The sequence below is a fragment of the Malania oleifera genome, chromosome 5, assembly GCF_029873635.1.
Source record: "Malania oleifera isolate guangnan ecotype guangnan chromosome 5, ASM2987363v1, whole genome shotgun sequence".
Taxonomy (NCBI): Eukaryota; Viridiplantae; Streptophyta; class Magnoliopsida; order Santalales; family Ximeniaceae; genus Malania; species Malania oleifera.
Window position 1 is genome coordinate 104,216,058 of NC_080421.1, and position 19,720 is coordinate 104,235,777.

Sequence of the window (19,720 nt, forward strand, 5' to 3'; positions counted from 1 at the left end):
TCATTTAAACACTACAAACCAGACTCAATTGGATCCATTGACTCATTATCTTATTAAAGGTCGCTTATTCTATATTCAATAAATTTCTGCTCATAAATTTAGATAAAACTTAATACAAAATCGTATTGAGTAAACGCTTTCACATTTTAAAACTATTATTCACTCATTCTACCAATTATTATGGCAAATTTTCTAAAACCTTAAGATAAGAACATATATGTATATATACTTAAGACAAAAAGATATCATTGAAGGTGTAATAATTTATTCTTTTATATCTATTCCAATAAATGTATGCAACCTAGACAGAAACAATCATATACCAATTTGAAAAGAAATATTATTATCTTAATTTATGCGAGGTGTTAACAGCTCATGCCACTTGACACAAGCGAGCAAAACTTGTAAATAAATTAAAGTCACTCAAATTCTTACATCTATAATTAATAATGTTTATATTATTGGGGTTGCACATATTTATTAAAATTGAAATATATTTTGTGTAATTTTTTAAGCCCTCTATTCTTATAGTTTTTAATGTATTTTTATTGACGTCATAATAAAAATTTTGTACACCATGCGGTCAAAGTGTCAAACCACTGCACCAAACCATTGGAAGGGCATAGAGGTCAATTCGCTGCTTTTTTTGTCCAATGGAAGCACAGTGTGTGAAAGGGTGGAGATTCAGGGGGGCAGGGAGGGGGCCCCACGTGGACTTGTTAAGAGGAGAAAGGCGGGCCCCGCAGTATTGGGTGATAGAGGGGGATGTGATCTGGCAAGTGGGTGACGCCAGGCTGGCATTTTTCGATACATCATTGGCGTGGGTCCCATCTTTCAACTCCAAAAACCCCACGCCCTCCCCCACGCTACCACCCCTGCACATGCCCTTACATGATCCCACCGTTTAATCGCCTAGATTCACTCCGCTTAACCACGCATTGACAAATCCTAGTAATACTTTAATCGCATGCTTAAGACCTCCACCAAAAAGAACTCTTCACAATTTAATTAATTAATTAAAAGACATAGTAAAAGACACTAACTCTCTCTGTAATGTTCCGCAAAAATAACATTATTCATTTTTAAGTTTCAAAAATATTATGAATTTAAGATTTAGTAACAGAGCAAAAAAAAGAAGTAAATCTCCTTTCTAATTATAAAAATTTTGTAAATCTCTTTAAATGTTTTATTTATGTTTATAGTATAATTATATCTCATTCATTATTTCATCCCAAGTTTACAAAAATAGATAAAAATCTCGAAAATCAAATGCCTAAAAAAGTTATTCAAAATTTTAAAATGAAGGACGTATTTATGTATTTCTATTAAATCTCTAAAGAAATTCATTAAATTTTTGAAATTTTAGAAAGCTTCACACGTTTCTTTTTTATTGAATATTGGAAAGGCCGTGTCTGTAATAAAATATAAAATATTTTTCGATAGTCATGAAGCACAATGTCACAAGTAACATGGATTATAATTTTTTTATTTTTACATGTGAACGCGTGAGGCTTACATTATCATAATAATGTAAAAAATATAATCAAGAAAAGAAAGAGTCATAATTTTTTGGTTTTTATATTCTTTTTAAGTATTAGTTTAAAAAGGGTAAATTTTCACATATTATCACCTAAAAAGAAATCTTTTTCAATGATTACATCCTAATAATATTTGAAAAAAAAAAAACAAAAAAAGAGGAAGCGAGAAAATTCCAACCTCATCACAGCACGGACGTCTGCTCTTCCTTGCTCTGTTGAGAGCCGTTATTGGATGCTGTCGGCAATTGGAAGCTTAAATTGTGAGATTGAGAGAGGAATTAGTGGCGAAACCCAATGATTATTTAAAATTGGGATTCTCTGAGCTCTTTCCGAGTTTGATGCGTTGATTTGCCTTCGCCTTGCTTCGGTGTCCTGTACAATTACATGGACGCAAGAGCAGCTGGCTTTTCTTTTTTACGCCGTCCTTTTCTCTTACCATCCGTTGGTTTTCTTGTTTTATATACATTAATTGTCATTATATGAGCATTACAACCGCACCCTCTTCTTCTTCTTCTTCTTCCTCCTCCTCTTCCTCTGTTCATGTCGCTTCTCCTCACTGGGTTTTGGTCTCTGCCTTTTCCTCACCGCTGGTGTTGAAGGAAGGAGCAGAAGGAGCTCATGAAGGGGCTAGTAAGTACGTTGGTTTCGATTTGAGTGTCTGTTTCATTGGATTTGAAATGGCTGTGAAAGCTTTTAATTACTTGCCATGATTGTTGTTGGATTGGTTCTGTGAAAAATTTCGATTTGGGTATTGCAGTTTTTATAGTTTCGACTTGAGAGCGTGGGTGGTATTTGATTGTTGATTCTTGCTTGTGCTGCTTAAGATCCAATTCCATGCGCTCTTTAAATCTCTATCTTTTGACTACTTTTAAGTGAGTGTGCAGTACGAACTCCTTTCTTAACCATTTAATTTTCAAAATTTGATGGTATCAAGATTGGTTCTGTGAAGCTTATATCATGTTTCTTAGTGATTCTGGATTTGCTGTTTGTATGTTTATTACAAATTTACAGTTGAAATCATTAAGCTGATCAGTCACACTTGGGCGGCAAAAATTCTCTGGCCTTCAATCTAATGATCTACTTTCTCATTTTTGTTCCCTGTCCGATTCCCATTACTTCTCGGTTTCATCAAGTAGTTCTGTGTTCTGTTTGTGCATAAATGGCTTTTCAAATTCCGATTCGGCTGGGGCTGCAAATTTGGCCTAGTATTGTTTCTAAAACAAAGACTTGAACTCTTGAAGTCCATAATAAGTCTCCTTCAATCTGATATCCAGGACCCCCTGTTCATGCGAATTGCCTTTCCATGATCCTATTCAGATTATTCTTTTGGTCTTCTTGCATTTTTTTTTTTTTTCAATTGGCAAGATCTTTCTTTATCTTTTCAATTTATTCTTGAGAATTTCACCACAGTAGATAGATTTTTGGAAGACAAACTGTTGTGCGATTGAATATCTGTGTTGTTCAACCATACCCTTTTGTGTTTTTAAGATAAATTTTTGGAAGACAAATGTGGGATTGAATATCTGTGTTGTTCAACCATACCCTTTTTTGTTTTTAAGTTTTAACCTTTTGCTTTTGTCCCCTCTTTCGTTTAGGTGCTGTGCTTTTGCTTCTGGCATTGAGCAATGCTGCTGGACAATATGGAGGAAATGAGGCACAGTGCAAATACAAGAGGTCTTTGGAACCCAGGCCTCACAGTGTGTCCATCTTGGAGTTTGGGGCAGTTGGGGATGGGAAAACATTGAACACCATTGCTTTCCAGAATGCCATTTTCTATCTCAACTCCTTTTCCGACAAGGGCGGTGCTCAGTTATATGTTCCGGCAGGCAGGTGGCTTACAGGAAGTTTCAACCTTACCAGCCACCTCACCCTTTTCCTTGAAAGAGATGCCATCATTCTTGGATCTCAGGTTTTTAATTCAACTCTATAAACTTGCCCCTAACTTGTTTTTAAATTCCATTTCAAAGAAATAAAAAAAGAAAATCAGAAATGAACTTAACCAAAACAATGCTCATTGATCATGTTGCAGGAGCCTTAACCCCATACCTTCTTATTGGGTTCTTTTATTGAATTTGAATCAATGTGATCAATGCTGCATGCTTGTTTTTGTCCAGTATGGAGCAGGTAACAGCATTAATACCGTAGGAGAGAAGTAGAGGGATTCTGTAGCTTGTTTCATAATTTTTTTAGTCTCTCCCACGCAGAAGTCAATGCAAACATGCAATAATCCAAATCCCTTTTATTCGAGATAGCATGTTGCTATTGCTTCGAGGGCAAGGATTCAATTCTTTAGAAGAGTTCAACCAGTCTGTTCCTTACTGGCTAGGTAGTTCCCCCCTTCTCTTAGAAAGTCTTCATCTTCTTCCCTCCATAAAAACTTGTGTCCTTGTTTTTTCCCCTGTAGCCTGATATATTTTTTTCAGCCCCTGTACGGTTCTTAATGGACAGTTTATATGGCAATATGCTAAAAAAAAAGGAGAGTTTCCAAAAGTCAAGTAACATAAGTAGTGTATTCACGCTGTCACCTAATGGAGTATGCAAGGACCTGTGCAATAATAAAACAACTAAAAGCAGGAGGCATCTTTCAGTTAGTATTTTCCTTGCTTTTTAAAGGCAAAATTTGTCCTTGATTGTTGGCTTGTTGTCCCTTGAAAAGGGAACTAAAGTACTTTCAATGCCTTAGTAGTGCCAGAGAAGACCAGCTACGCTCTTAATGTCCTCTATTAGATGGTTCCCCCATGATGGGCTCCTGTTAACTGATGCCAGCATCCTTTTCCATGGGTTAAATTTCAGATTTATTATTATAGCTATTGTTGCTGCAATTATTATTGTGGTTATTATTATTTTTTCTTGTGCAGTGTTATGACCATTGGGAAATAGCAGAACCCCTACCGTCCTATGGACGGGGAATCGAGTTGCCTGGCAGAAGATATCGCAGCCTGATTAATGGACTCAATTTAAGTGATGTGGTAATAACAGGCAGGTTTATCTCTTCATTTCTTTTTAATTCTCTTTATTTTAATTGTTAAGTATCATGGTTCACCCTCTTTTCTGCAATATAGCCTATATTTTTGCATTGGGCTCTTTCATTAGCTGATATAATCTTTTTGTTCTAGGTGATAATGGGACCATCGATGGCCAGGGCACTTTCTGGTGGGAGCAGTTCAGTTCTCATTCCTTGAACTACAGTCGCCCGCACCTTGTGGAATTTATTAGTTCTAGAGATGTCACTATTTCAAATTTAACCTTCCTTAATTCCCCTGCCTGGAACATTCATCCAGTATATTGCAGGTACCTTTTCTGAAGTCCTCAACGTGATTTTGTTCATATGTCCCGATAGCTTTGTATTTGATGAGCTGATATTGTACGTTTATGTTGAATAATGCAGTAATGTGCAAGTTCAAAACATAACGGCCCATGCTCCAGCTGAATCTCCTCACACTAGTGGTATTGTCCCAGGTTAGTTAAAAGATTGAACTACTTCATACACAATTTCCACAGTGCGTATCCGTAGTATACACTCCTTCTTGGCATTCTTCCTTTGGCGATTGATTGCATTATATAGATGCTTACTGTCAACTTGCATACTTTTGTTCATTCATTAGTAGGTACTTGACGTGAGAAGTTTCAATTTTCAGATTCCTCGGAGTTTGTCTGCATCGAGGACAGCAATATCACTGTGGGTTATGATGCTATTTCGATCAAGAGTGGTTGGGATGAGTATGGAATTGCCTATGGCAAACCCACCACTGATGTCCATGTCAGGGGGGTTCGTCTCCAGTCTTTTTCGGGCTCTGCCCTCTCGTTTGGCAGTGAGATGTCTGGTGGCATCTCCAACGTACTTGCAGAGCGCATTCTCGTGCAGAACTCGTTCACCGGCATTGGATTCAAAACATCTAAAGGCAGGGGCGGTTATATAGAAGACATACTCATATCAGATGTGGAAATGGAATGTGTTGGCAGAGCAATAGAGGCAACAGGTCAGTGGGAGTCCCACCCAGATGACAAATTTGATCCAAAGGCACTTCCCGCTGTCAATGGCATTACATTTAAGAATATGGTTGGCACAAACATCACTGTTGCAGGAAACTTCTCGGGAATTTATGAATCACCATTCAAGTCCATTTGCTTATCAAATATCTCCCTAACCATCGTTGCTGACCCTTCTTCCACTTCCTGGGTCTGTTCTAACGTATCGGGTTTCTCCGAGAACGTGTCTCCTGAACCATGTCCCAGCCTTCAAAGCTCATTTCCAAACTCTTCCTCAGCTTGTTTCTCCCTCTTATCTGCAACGAGTCATGCATCTTATGTTATTTTGTGAGGCCATCACCCAATACCATTATTTGTTTCATCCAGTCCACGCAAAGAGACACCGAAGTAGGATTTTTATTTCCAACTTGAATTCAAGTGGGATAATTTTCCAATAAAAATGCAGATGTAGAAACATCTCTGATCTCCCATATCTTCATTCAATTACAAAATCCCATGTGTCTTGTGATGAAATGCTTCTGAATTCATGCCGCACCCTCATCTGTTGCTCCTGTACAGCTACATTATTCTCATTCATGTGTAAGGAAAATTTTGGTAGCGCAGAACAAGTGATCAGATTACTACTGCTTCCAGTCATACAATTAAAATTTTTTGTTTTTCTTTGTTGTCATTGTTATCTTAATTTGTAAATTTATGTATGTGGTTTGTCACTTCAGACTTGAATTGGAAGATAGACAAGTACAAGATATTTAGTTTTGTGATTGAAATAAAAAGGGTTATATATTCTCTCAAATTGTTATTTTATTCCTGCTGATGGTTTGAAGGACTGGGCAGCGATCGAAATCATGATTAAATTGCTGCTTATGTTTACTCAATTAGTACTTCAATTTAATGCTCAACAAAAATGCCTGAATGCGATGTAGAGGAAGGAATTTGGAAAGGTTGGACAAATTGAAGGCATAAATAATTTCTCTCTCTCTCTCTCTCTCTCTCTCTCTCACACACACACACACACACACACACACACACACACACACATACACACATCTAAATTGAGATTGAATCGAGATTAAAATAGAATCACTTGGAATGCTGTTTACTATGCTTACACAAGAATTGTAGTTTCAAATATATTTTTAACATTTAATCTTAAAATATATATATATATATATATATATTTTTAACATTTGGTATTCTTCTGTGTTTCTATTTTGGCCTTAAGGTCTTCTGTTAATGTTTTAACACAAACCCTCTTTAGTTTCATTTCAGCTAAGCCCATTCTATAACTAATAAGTTTAATAAAATTCCAATATCTATTAACTTAATTAGTGCACAACATGCTTACAATAATTTCATTCAATGCAAGAAAGGAAATCCAACTACCATGCAATTTATGAAATTACTTTAAACTTACAATGGCTTAAGGGATATGGTCACCACAATTCTTTCTCCCTGAAAAATTCTGTCCTTTAGATTTCATCTAAAGCTACGTTGTAAACAAATAAAAATGTCTTTTAGCCATCTCAATTTTCAATCCCAACTTGCTTCTTCTATGCCATGGTGTTGCCATATACCTTGATTAAAAGGAGTAACCCTTTCTTTTTAAAGACAACTTTCCTTCACTTCAAGAATCTGAATAGGGTTTCTATACCTTCAAAGGAATAATGGACCATTCAATAACATGATTTGAATCTGGACCATGCTAGACATGGAAAACACCATGAATATGGGCTAATTCAAGTGGCAACATCAACTTATGTACTACTTTTCCGACTCAACAATTTGAAATAGCCTAATATAATGAGGATCTAGCTTGCCGTTTTTCCCAAGTCTAGAAATGCCTTTTTGAGATGACACCATTAGGAATTCAAAGTCTCCAATTTCAAATTTTTGTGGCTATTTTTCTTTTGTACCTATTTTTTCGACTTTGAACTACAAGGAGATGATATCTTACTTGCTTAATATTCTAGTAGTTTCTTAAATCATCATCCAGCACTTGATTTGTCATATCATTGCCCCACCCACCGGTGATTTACAAGATCTCCCATATAAAGCTTCACATAGTGTCATATTTATATTGGATTTAAATTGTTGTTATAGGCAAGTTATACTAACCATAGATGTCCACTCCAACTCTCTTGAATTCAAGAATGCAAGCGTGTAACATATCTTTAAAATTTTGAATTACCCTCCCAAGTTGTCCATTTGTTTCATGATGAAATGCAATGCTGAATTTTTAGTGTGCTTGTTGCATTCTCGAAACTCTACCATATCAACATTATCAATCTTGGGGCTCTATAAGAGACAAAGGATAAAAGAACGCTCTCATTTAAGCAAACTAAAGATAAGAATGAGATTAGATTGGACATTCAATTCCATTCTAACCATGAGTTCACAAAGTAAATAGGGGATTACTTTTTCCAACATTTTGATTCATTTGGCAGGCTTGGACCACAATAATTTGCCTTTCAATTTTAATGATAATTCTATCACCAAATGAGCCCAAAACACTTCTCTATTTTACCTAGCTTACCTTTTTTTTTTTTTATACTTATATTATGCTTTGGTTACACAATGGAATGTACCTCATCTCCCATCCCCCTCATCCTTATTTCATTGCTTCTATTTGAGTTTGAGACTTCCAACATAGAAGTGTCAGTCTTCAACCACTAAGATGTTCCTGTTAGTTTAAACATGATAAATATTATTCATACATCATAATTTTAAGATCTTCGAAACTATTAAAATTGGTGTATTCCCAACAGGGGGGTGAATTGGAATTTTAAAAACTTATTTCTAGGTTAAACTAGATGTTAGCAGAATATCACAACCTAGGGTCTTTCTATGCAATCCCAAATGCGCTGTCAAACATAATATGCGGAAATTTAAATCATACGCATCATTCACACCATAACATACACATGCGGTAAATATAATGTGCGGAAATATAAATAAACACACAATATGTTATTGGGGTTCGACCAACTATGCCTATGTCCTCGCCTCTAGCTCGCAAGGCCAAGGATTCCTCTAAAGACTCACTTAACAGGTGGAGCGGCACCGATTACAACCAGGTCAATTAAAGGAGCTGACCTTAACCAACACGCCTTACCAGGATGGCGCACCTAACTTTTCTAACCGGGTCTAAGCCAGTTTGGGACTATTCAATAGGGCTAGTCTCCCTCTTCAAGTTTGCGTCTGGAATACAATCAATGTGTATAAAATTTGTACATGAAAATACGATTCTTACACAAGTAGGTAAGTGTACCAGTACAACTCAGTATAATCAATGCATCTCAATGATGTAAGAACTATAAGCTCGGTGCTTTACGTGTGCAATCAACACTCAATATTATTGATAATCTGAAATATGCACAAGAGTGAATAAACAGGATTTTCTTTGAAACACAATATAAAATATCTCAATGTAGGCTTAGGGTTTCAAAGATGCCAATCACAGTATTCAAACAACCCCAAAAAATATTTTCTCAAATGTATCTAGCACAAGAATTGTTTGAAATCTAGTTTTGTAAAATATTTTGTAAACAAAAAAAAGCGCTATAGGAATCTTGCAATTACAATGCAAAGATCCTTAAGCTTATAAGTTTATTCTAACACAAGATTTTATCAATAAAAATTTATGGATAAACTATGCCAAACTCCCCAAAATCAATATCAAATATTCAAGCAAGACAATGGGAGTATTAGCAATACCTAATAAGCGCTAGCACACAAAATATACTCACAATGCTAAGATGTATCAAGGGAATGAATATAAGAGAGTATTTGGAGTGGAATAGGCAAAAATGGGTTTTTGAGATTCAGAGGATATTTGCTAATTGTTTTGCTAATCTCATGCTAATTTTTACAAATGAAGGGGTATATATAGACTTCCCCAAAAAATATAACCATTTAGGACACATATGGAATTATTAGGAAAGTTTTAATACAATGTAATTATTTTAACCCAGTTTAAAAATATTAACCTTGGTAAAAATATTAGGATAACTTGAGAGCACCGGTCGACTGAAGGAAGTTTGGTTGACCGAGTTGTGCATGGTTCGATCGACCGGGCATCATTTGAACTACAAGTTCGATCGACCGGATATGGAGGTTCCAGAGTGATTTTTCTATTTAGCGCAGTTCGGTCGACCGGGAACTTTTTGAACTAACTAGTTCGGTCGACCAGACCGTTGAGTTCTCACACGTGCGAACTCGGTCGACCAGGGCGTTGTTATGCATTTTGGGTTCGGTCGACTAGTTGGTCAATGTGTTGACTCCTAGGGATTTCAGTCAATAGGGTGAAAATGAACTAGGCAAGTTCGGTCCCCAGGCAGTGGTCAAACTGTTGACTCGGCACTAGTTCGGTCGACCAGGGGATATTGTACTTGAGCAGTACGGTTGACCGAACATGCAACTTAAGTGCATTTTGGTTCTATTCCCTATGTATATTAACCCTACTCATATGATGACTAAATTTAAGAAGATAGGGCATATTTTTATGTAGTATGGGGAGTCCTAAGGTTAGTTTAGGTCATTTGAGGACACCGAGTGTCAGTCGACCGAAGGGTGTTCCCTAAGGTCTCTTAAAGGTCATGATTTTGTGTAGGGACCTAGAGTCGTTCTAGGGTCTTTGAGCTTATAGTTCCTACATGCATGAAATGCAGATTATTACGGACATTTTCTTAAATAAGGTTACAGATCCAAATAGAAATTACAACAAATAAATTACAGCTAGGGTCTTTAGGGTCTTCATTTTCCTCCGGGTCTCTGAGTGCCATCATATGATATTGCCAAGATAAACCTGCACATCAACTCGGCAGACATTAAATACCTGAGTATTTGTCATAATCAAAACAGGGTATGACCCATAGGGTCAACAGAAACTCATAATTTTACAATCATTAACGTTAAAATAAAACATACCTTGATCCATAGCCTCCAAATATATATATATATATATATATCAGACTGTGTTTCTATCTCACAACCCTTGCTCTTCCTTATGCTTCAACTTAATTTGATGGATATATTTAGCATAAGCATCATAGGTTGAGATAGGACCAACCCCTAACCTCTCTTTTATAATTACTTCCATCAAGTGATTAATAATATATCATAATTATATCATAATTATAGACTTCTCATATTTCGAGATGTCATTATAGTTTTACAAAATTTTGAGATCATTAATCAGAAAACATAATTGCAATTATGATAAAAATATTTTATTTAAAGACCTTTCATATTATCTTAACAAATATGGTTATAATTTCATTTGAGACAATTAATGTCTTACATTCTCCCACTTGGTTCAAGTGAAATTACTTAATGTAGTTGATCATAATGCGCATACATTAGTTATCATTAATATGTAGAAAACTTGTAGGAGTCGTGGCGGTTCCATATCATCTTTATCAATATAATTTCTTCCATGCACTACAATACAAGTTCCATTACACATAATGATCTTTTAGTTGAGAGGCATACATTAGGTCCAAATTTAATCCTATTATCATTATTAATTTAATCCTGTTATCATTATTCCATAACAATTATGTATACAAAATGGAAAACAGAAATAACGAAAACATTTTTTTATTATCCAGCTCAAATATCAATTGAACAACATGCATTAAGATTCAATAATGCTCATCTTTTCAACATGACCAATAAATGTTTTGGGCAGCAATCCTTTCGTCAAAGGATCAACTATCATACAATTGGTGCTAATATGTTCAATTAACACTTTTTGTTTCTGTATGTCTTCTTTAACAACAAAGTATTTCAATTCTAAATGCTTAGCACCCTTGGAATACTTATCATTCTTAGAGAAGAAGACAACTGTGGAATTATCACAATAAATTTTTAGCGGCTTAGTGATACTGTTGACTATTCCAAGTCTTGAAATAAAGTTCCACAACTAAGTAGCCTGAATTGTAGCCTCAAAGCAAGCTACAAATTTAGCTTCCATAGTGGATGTAGCAATTATTGACTGCTTTGCACTCTTCCATGAAATTGCTCCTCCGACTAGTTAGTATACATAGCCAAATGTGGACTTTCTTGTATGCACACATCTAGCAAAATCAGAATCCGAATATCCAACCACCTCAAGATGATCAGCTTGTTCCGCTAATGGTTTGAAGGACTGGGCAGCGATCGAAATCATGATTAAATTGCTGCTTATGTTTACTCAATTAGTACTTCAATTTTAATGCTCAACAAAAATGCCAGAATGCGATGTAGAGGAAGGAATTTGGAAAGGTTGGACAAATTGGAAGGCATAAATAATTTCCCTCTCTCTCTCTCTCTCTCTCTCTCTCTCTCTCTCTCTCTCTCTCTCTCACACACACACACACACACACACACACACACATCTAAATTAAGATTGAATCGAGATTAAAATAGAATCACTTGGAATGCTGTTTACTATGCTTACACAAGAATTGTAGTTCCAAATAAATTTTTAACATTTGATCTTCAATATATATATATATATATATATATATATATTTTAACATTTGGTATTCTTTTGTTTTTCTATTTTGGCCTTAAGGTTTTCTATTAATGTTTTAACACAAACCCTCTTTAGTTTCATTTCAACTAAGCCCATTCTATAACTAATAAGTTTAATAAAATTCCAATATCTACTAACTTAATTAGTGCACAACATGCTTACAATAATTTCATTCAATGCAAGAAAGGAAATCCAACTACCATGCAATTTATGAAATTACTTTAAACTTACAATGGCTTAAGGGATATGGCTACCACAATTCTTTCTCCCTGAAGAATTTTGTCTAATAGATTTCATCTATAGCTACGTTGTAAATAAATAAGGATGTCTTTTAGCCATCTCAATTTCCAATCCCAACTTGCTTCTTCTATGCCATGGTGTTGCCATATACCTTGATCAAAGGAGTAACCCTTTCTTTTTAAAGACCACTTTCCTTCACTTCAAGGATCTGAGCAGGGTTTTCTATACCTTCAAAGGAATAATGGACCATTCAAGAACATGATTTGAATCTGGACCATGCTAGAAATGGAAAACACCATGAATATGGGCTAATTCAAGTGGCAACATCAACTTATGTGCTACTTTTCTGACTCAACAATTTGAAACAGCCTAACATAATGAGGATGTAGCTTGCCGTTTTCCCCAAGTCTAGAAATGCCTTTTTGAGATGACACCTTTAGGAATTCAAAGTCTCCAATTTCAAATTTTTTTGGCTATTTTTCTTTTGTAACCATTTTTTAAACTTTGAACTACAAGGATATGATATCTTACTTGCTTAATATTCTAGTAGTTTCTTAAATCATCATCCAGCACTTGATTTGTCATATCATTGCCCCACCCATGACCCACCAGTGATCTACAAGATCTCCCATGTAAAGCTTCACATAGGGTCATACTTATATTGCATTTAAATTACTGTTATAGGCAAGTTATACTAACCGTAGATGTCCACTCCAACTCTCTTGAATTCTAGAATGCAAGCCTGTAACATATCTTTAAAATTTTGAATTACCCTCCCAAGTTGTCCATTTGTTTCATGATGAAATTCAATGCAGAATTTTTAGTGTGCTTGTTGCATTCTCGAAACTCCACCATAGCTACGTTGTCAATCTTGGGGTCTATAGAGGTATTGGATAAAAGAACGCTCTCTTTATGCAAACAAAAGATAAGAATGAGATTAGATTGAACATTCAATTCCATTCTAGCCCTGAGTTCACAAAGCAAATAGGGGATTAGGGGATTACTTTTTCCAACATTTTGATTCATATGGCAGACTTGGACCACAATAATTTGCCTTTCGATTTTAATGATAATTCTATCACAGAACAAGCCCAAAACACTTCTCTATTTTACCTAGCTTACCTTTTTTATACTTATGCTATACTTTGGTTACACAATGGAATGTACCTCATCTCCCATCCCCCTCATCCGAAAACTCATTGACTACCTGAATATCCTCAAGTCTTAACTTATCCCGTGACGGTTCTTTCACACAAGCTAGGTACCCTTGACACCCGTCCCAGAGTAGCTTCCTCACCTGTAACGCAGATAGAACCTGTGGCATCAAACACACACACATATCCTATGAACTCATAATCCTGCTCTCCCGTAGGTCTGAACACTACTACCCTCCTATGACAATCAATCACCGCAAAACTGGAGAATAGCCAATCCATCCCTAGTATGACATCAAAACCATACATGTCGTATACTACAAGGTTCACTGGTAGCAGTCTCCCCTGGATTTCCACTAGGTAGTTCCCTAACATCTTACTATAGATCATTACACTCCCAGCCGGCGTAGTCACAGACAATATCTCATTCATCACACATGTTTCAACCTCACACAACTTCACAAAACTAGCAGATATAAACGAATGGGTTTCCCCCAAATCAAATAAAACAATAGCTCTATTCGAAAGCAATAACATGGTACCTCTCACCACGTTCCCAGCATGTTCCGCATCTGTTGGAGTCAATGAATATACTCTCGTCGGAGCTGTGGTTGCCTGGTAGTTCCCCTAAGGCATCTGATTACTCTCACAGTTCTGGCTCTGTGCGTGCGTATCTCTCCTCGGTGCTCGGCTACTCCGTGACATGTGGCTCGGCTTGCCACAGTTGTAGCAATATCCCCAGAACAGCTGACATTCGGCATCATGCCTTTTATGGCATCTGGCGCGTGGTGTGGGGGATGGATCCCCCTGATAACTCTGTCGCTCGGTGTTTTGCCGATAACCGAAAATGTAGCTCTTCTTCTTCTTCCACAACCCTTGCCGAGGCCCACACAGAGGACCAGAAGATACTGGCCTCTTCCCTTGATCATGCATTACCTCATCTCCGCGAAGGTCGGTCTCAACTATGGTGGCTCTATCCACCAGGACAAAGAACTCACGGATCTGTAGCATCCCCACAAGAAGGCGGATGTCTTTCCTCAGACCCCTCTCGAACCTCTGAGCCTTCTCATGCTCATTCAGAACCAAGTACGGCACAAATCAAGATAACTCGATAAATTTGGCAGCATACCGTTGCACCATCAAAGTTTCTTGCGTCAGGTCCAAAAACTCATCGGTCTTCGCATATCTCTCGAAAAATACCTCTTTAAAGCAGCCCCACGTCATACCAGATGGACCGGTTCTTTGCCTCTCAAGCAGACTCACCGTTGTCCACCAATGCGCTGCCTCCCCAGTCAGCTGGAAGGTAGCGTACAAAACATTCTGCTTCTCAGTGCAGTGGAGGACTTCCAAAATTCTCTCGGTCTTCTCAACCCAGTCCTCCACCACTATCGGATCGGATCCTCCTATAAATTTTGGAGGATGCATGCGTGTGAACCTCTCAATGGTACATCCCACATTAGTAGGAGAGCTCTCGCATCTTCTAACACTTTGCCCAATCTCTCGGATCACCTGTCTCACCAAACCATGAGACACAGAAGGAGACTCATCACTTGCCGTCTCTTCGGAGCCACTCTCCAAGTTATTATCCTTGGGCTCCATTCTGAAAACAGAATAGGATTTGGTTAGAATTCCTACATCGTACACTGTTAACATTATCATAGACTTAATCATGTCAGCTATTACTCCCATGGGTCTAAGCCTGCCCCGTCACACCGACACGAATCCATCAATGGTTTGCCCTACCTTTACTGGAATCATCATCCTAGGAAAAACAGGGAATACTGCCGACAAGTCCCGGTCTAGCAACAGAACAACCCTCGACCAACACTACCCATTTCTTACATCCTATACTCTTTTATGTACACATCAATACTCCTAACCAAGTCTACAAGACCTAGTAACCTGGTTAGCTCTAATACCAAAGTTGTCACGCCTCGAACCCGCAGGTGGGTCCCAGGTGTGAATATAGTAACCTAACTTGTCTCTGTATCAATTCAAACATACATAATACAATAGAATAAGAGGGTCCGACCCCATGGGGTACATGGATGCCCTATACATATACACATATACATCCATACTCATCAGTTACGTAGCGTAAAATGCTTCATCTATCTATATAACATACCATACTAGAGTTTGTACAAAACTAGGATGCACAAACCTATACAATACTAAGGTATACAATCCCATAAATATCATACATACTCTGGGTGTCTACAAAAACCATCACAACAACCCGGTTACAAAAACTCGTACCTAACAGGGTACTAACAACAGCTAATGACACCCCCGCTTTTGATTGCTAGGATGCTAAATACGGCTACTTGATGGACTTGAAAAATATTGTACATACATTCAGGGTGAGACATCTCTTAGTAAGGAAGAAAGCAGGTTATATCAGTGTGTGACATACTAGTGTTATTTTACGCAAAACATAACACTATACAATACGATACATTTAGAAAACATTTCCATACAGTTCCAGTATTTTCAAAAATTCATTCCAGTACATACGATACCCAAAACATACGGTCAGTGTCGTCACACTAATACGCAACTACGCTATGAAACCCGAAGCTTCAAGCGATTACATTGCCAATACGATGTAATTCACACTAATACGCAACTACTCCATGTGCCCGAAGTTCCACAACGATTACATTGCCATACACGCAACTACTCCATGAAACCCAAAGTTCCACAGCAATTACATTGCCATACACGCAACTACTCCATGAAACCCGAAACTTCATAGTGATTACATTGCCATACAGTGTAGCTCACACCCCTCGGTGACCAATCGGGATACGTAGTGGTATTTCACACCCTCGGATATAGAGTCGGACACTCTCGCCCACGGTTTTCACACAGGTATATGGTGCAGCGTATGGTAATTAGCCATCATATAGCTGTTTCAGTGTACGGTAATTAGCCTCCCCTAGCCGATTTCACAAAACCTGAAATCATTTTGGGGCTCACACTCTTATACTTTTCAGCATATGGTAATTAGCCGCCACTAGCTGTTTTACAAAATACTTGGAACAATTACATATAACCATACATACCACACTTATTTGGTTTACGGCAAATCATATCGTTTTCCAATTCAAGTATACAGTTTATACAAATATTGATAACAATGATCTCAATAATACAATTTAAACAAAACAAACGGTTTTCCAAACAAAGTAGAGATGATACCCGAAATCCCCAAATTTTCCTAAAAACTGTAACCCGAAAATCCTGTATTTTACCCCATAGATTTTCCCAAATAAGTTACCAAAACATACATACGATCGTAGCCCACAAGCTTACTGATCCTGATTTCGAAAATAAACTGATATAAATTGAATCCCCTTACCTTAACCCGAATTCCAAGTACAAACTCTGCGGTCCCCAAAACTACGAATCGAGACTCAAAAACCTACAAACCATAGTACAATACATGCTTACAATCCGTACTACTATACATATTCTGAAACAAAAATGAAAATCGAACCTTACCTCGATTTTAGCCCGAAACTCGAAAATGCTCAAAACAAGATTTCGATCCACTAGAAACATAGAGAATCCTTCCCTGATCCTCATAGTAACGTTGGATTTACGAATCAAGCGATGAACGGCGAAGAAAACTAGAGAGAGAGAGCTCTTCAAGTTCTAGAGAGAGAGGGAAAGGATATTTTAAGATTACTTAGCTTAGAAGCAATAAAACTAGTATTTATAGCCCTTGACTTGGCCGCTCTCGTGGACGAATTGGCGTCCTCATCGATGAATCTGCCATTACCTTCATCGATGAAGCGGTGGTCTCGTCGACGAGCCTGAGATCCCCAGTTTCCTAAAATCTCTCGGCTTCTCCTTGTCAACGAGCCTCTGAATTTCATTGACGAGAATAGAAGGGACTTCGTTGATGAACCCTGGCCTCGTCGACGAATCCTGCTCCATTTACCAATTTACCCTTCTTTTACATAATTGATCCATATATCACGGTTTGGGTTCTTACAATGATACAATATCGATTAAATGTGATAATACTAGTGCAATCAACATCTTTAAAAATCCTATCTCACATTCACGAACTAAACAATTGAGATTAGAAATCACTTCCTTCGTGATCATGTGCAGATAGGGGATGTTGCTATTGTGTTTGTATGCACCAATGAGCAGTGGGCATACATCTTCACTAAACCACTTCCCAAAGATAGGTTCTATAACGACCTCAAAATTCTCACCATTATATATATATATATATATATATATATATATATATATATATATATATATATATAACCATATCTACGTAGCGGATATACAAGTCATACAACCATATATACCAAACAATATCAGAATTCAATACATTCAGACCATAGCCATATACAATAACTCCCTCTAGTATCATCTACCCCAAAAATACAAAATCCTGTCACAAGCTTACCCTACAACTAGGGTAACCAAGTCAACTCTTTATCCGCGAGCCTGAACTGCTCGCTTAACTGGCTCACTTGAAAAGTGGTAAAGTAATGGGGTTAGACGACGCTCAGTAAGTGGAAATATGCTATTACTTGTGTGTGGCGACCGAGTCGTAAAACTATCATAATAGTATTTAAAACTACATGATTTAGAAAATTTATAAAACACATGTATAGTAGTTTAAAATATTTGTATCATTTGAACTTTCTATCATTCATACTACTATATCATACTACATAAGACAAAAGCTGTAAAAATGTATACATATACACATACATAATTGTGCTCTTTCCCTGGGATTCTGTATTTCATGATTTGACCCCTCATAACAGGGTTGTGCGGCCATAGGCGGGACTTAACTTTGGTTGGCCCTCTAGGTAAGTCATCATACTCTACACTACCTCAGCCCTGCCAAACTACATCCACTCTTAAGCTCGGGACTGGCTGCTACCTTGTCAGACTGGCCCCCTCAACCTAGTGAACTGGGGAGTTCCATCCTCTTTGAGCACAGTTTGACGGTACCCACACACTATCTGAGATATGTGGTTGCACTCTATTCTGAATATAGTAATGGTACCGTGCTCTATAATTGTATCTGTCTATAATATTTCCACACGGATATGATACTATATACATATATATACAATACTCTGTTACTATTTTTATTATGTTTCCAAAATAACCATAACATAATTAATCTGAACTGCAAATACTGTAATATCTATAGCATCTTGATGCTATAACTGTATAATCTATCTGTATACTCTGTCTATATAATCTATCTATATACTCTGAGCATTATGGATTTCGGAAAACATAGCCTTCTATATACACTGTATATACTGATCTGAATAAACATCTATATACTTGTTATATATATCTGTCTGTGTAATCTCCTGAATAAAAACTGTATATGTATACATATTCTGTCTGTATAAAATCTATAAATATCAAACTATATTTGCATAGCTTAATATATTGAAAAACGGTATAAAACTCCATATCAGATAATATCTACTCAGGCCACACATACTTTAAAAATTCATATTCTGTATAATAACTGGTATACATGCATATATATATATATATATATATATATATATATATTTTTTCTTATCACGTAAGTAAATCTCCTAGCATAGCATATTTCCCTTACCTAGTTTCTGAAAAGCCCCAACAATACTCTATCCCTATACCCGCAAGTTTTCCACTCAACATCCTGAAAACGACATCCTCCAGAACAAAACATTAGTATTTTCCTACATACAACATTTCCTATAACTGCAGGGAAAGCATATTCTGAATAAAATACCTTACCCTGAATTTGGGATGAATTTCAAACCACCTCCACCAACGATCTGCTCTGGCAGACTTGTAGAGAACTTCCCCAAGAGCGTCATGGTAGCTTCAAATCGTCGATTCGGCGAGAGACGGGGCCAGGATTGAAGAGAGAAGGGGAGAGGGGCGTAGAGAGAAAAATAGAGGGTTTCCTGCACAAATTTCACGTGAAAAATCCGTATTTTCACTATTTATAGGCTCGAATTCATCGAGGAGACACGTCATCTCGTCGATGAGTTCTTAAGTGAATTTGTCGACGAAACTTACTTCCTCATCGACGAATTTCAGACTACCCAAAACCCCTCTTGGTATCTTCTCGACGACGAGACATGATTTCGTCAACGAGGTCTCCTTATGGGCTCGTCGACGAACTCCCTGTGTTCGTCAATGTGGCCCTGTGTAAATCTTCTGGGTTATTACATCCAAAGTGCAACATCGTCCACGAACGCTACCTGTTGCCTCCTTCTGTTTTT

General features: G+C 37.2%; 1 protein-coding gene across 2 annotated transcripts; it reads left to right on the plus strand.

Moving 5' to 3' along the window:
* The first annotated feature begins 1,696 nt into the window (after positions 1 to 1,696).
* LOC131155267 (probable polygalacturonase) lies at positions 1,697 to 6,321 on the plus strand. 2 transcript variants are annotated; one of them, XM_058108296.1, is made up of 6 exons: positions 1,697 to 2,168; positions 3,134 to 3,447; positions 4,397 to 4,517; positions 4,655 to 4,829; positions 4,927 to 4,997; positions 5,177 to 6,321. In XM_058108296.1, exons 1-6 carry the CDS (start codon positions 2,018 to 2,020, stop codon positions 5,857 to 5,859), a joined length of 1,515 nt encoding a protein of 504 aa, XP_057964279.1. In that variant the 5' UTR covers positions 1,697 to 2,017; the 3' UTR covers positions 5,860 to 6,321. The 2 variants fall into 2 exon arrangements, with proteins under 2 accessions (XP_057964279.1, XP_057964280.1); XM_058108297.1 differs by having other exon boundaries at positions 1,742 to 2,172.
* Positions 6,322 to 19,720: the final 13,399 nt, after the last annotated feature.

What these genes read in the sequence shown, in the direction of transcription:
- LOC131155267 (XM_058108296.1), top strand. Translation starts at nt 2,018, where the DNA reads ATGAGCATTACAACCGCACCCTCTTCTTCTTCTTCTTCTTCCTCCTCC. An exon ending in AGGAGCTCATGAAGGGGCTA is followed by an intron (nt 2,169 to 3,133) that starts GTAAGTACGTTG and finishes TCTTTCGTTTAG; the next exon opens with GTGCTGTGCTTTTGCTTCTG. An exon ending in CACTAGTGGTATTGTCCCAG is followed by an intron (nt 4,998 to 5,176) that starts GTTAGTTAAAAG and finishes TTCAATTTTCAG; the next exon opens with ATTCCTCGGAGTTTGTCTGC.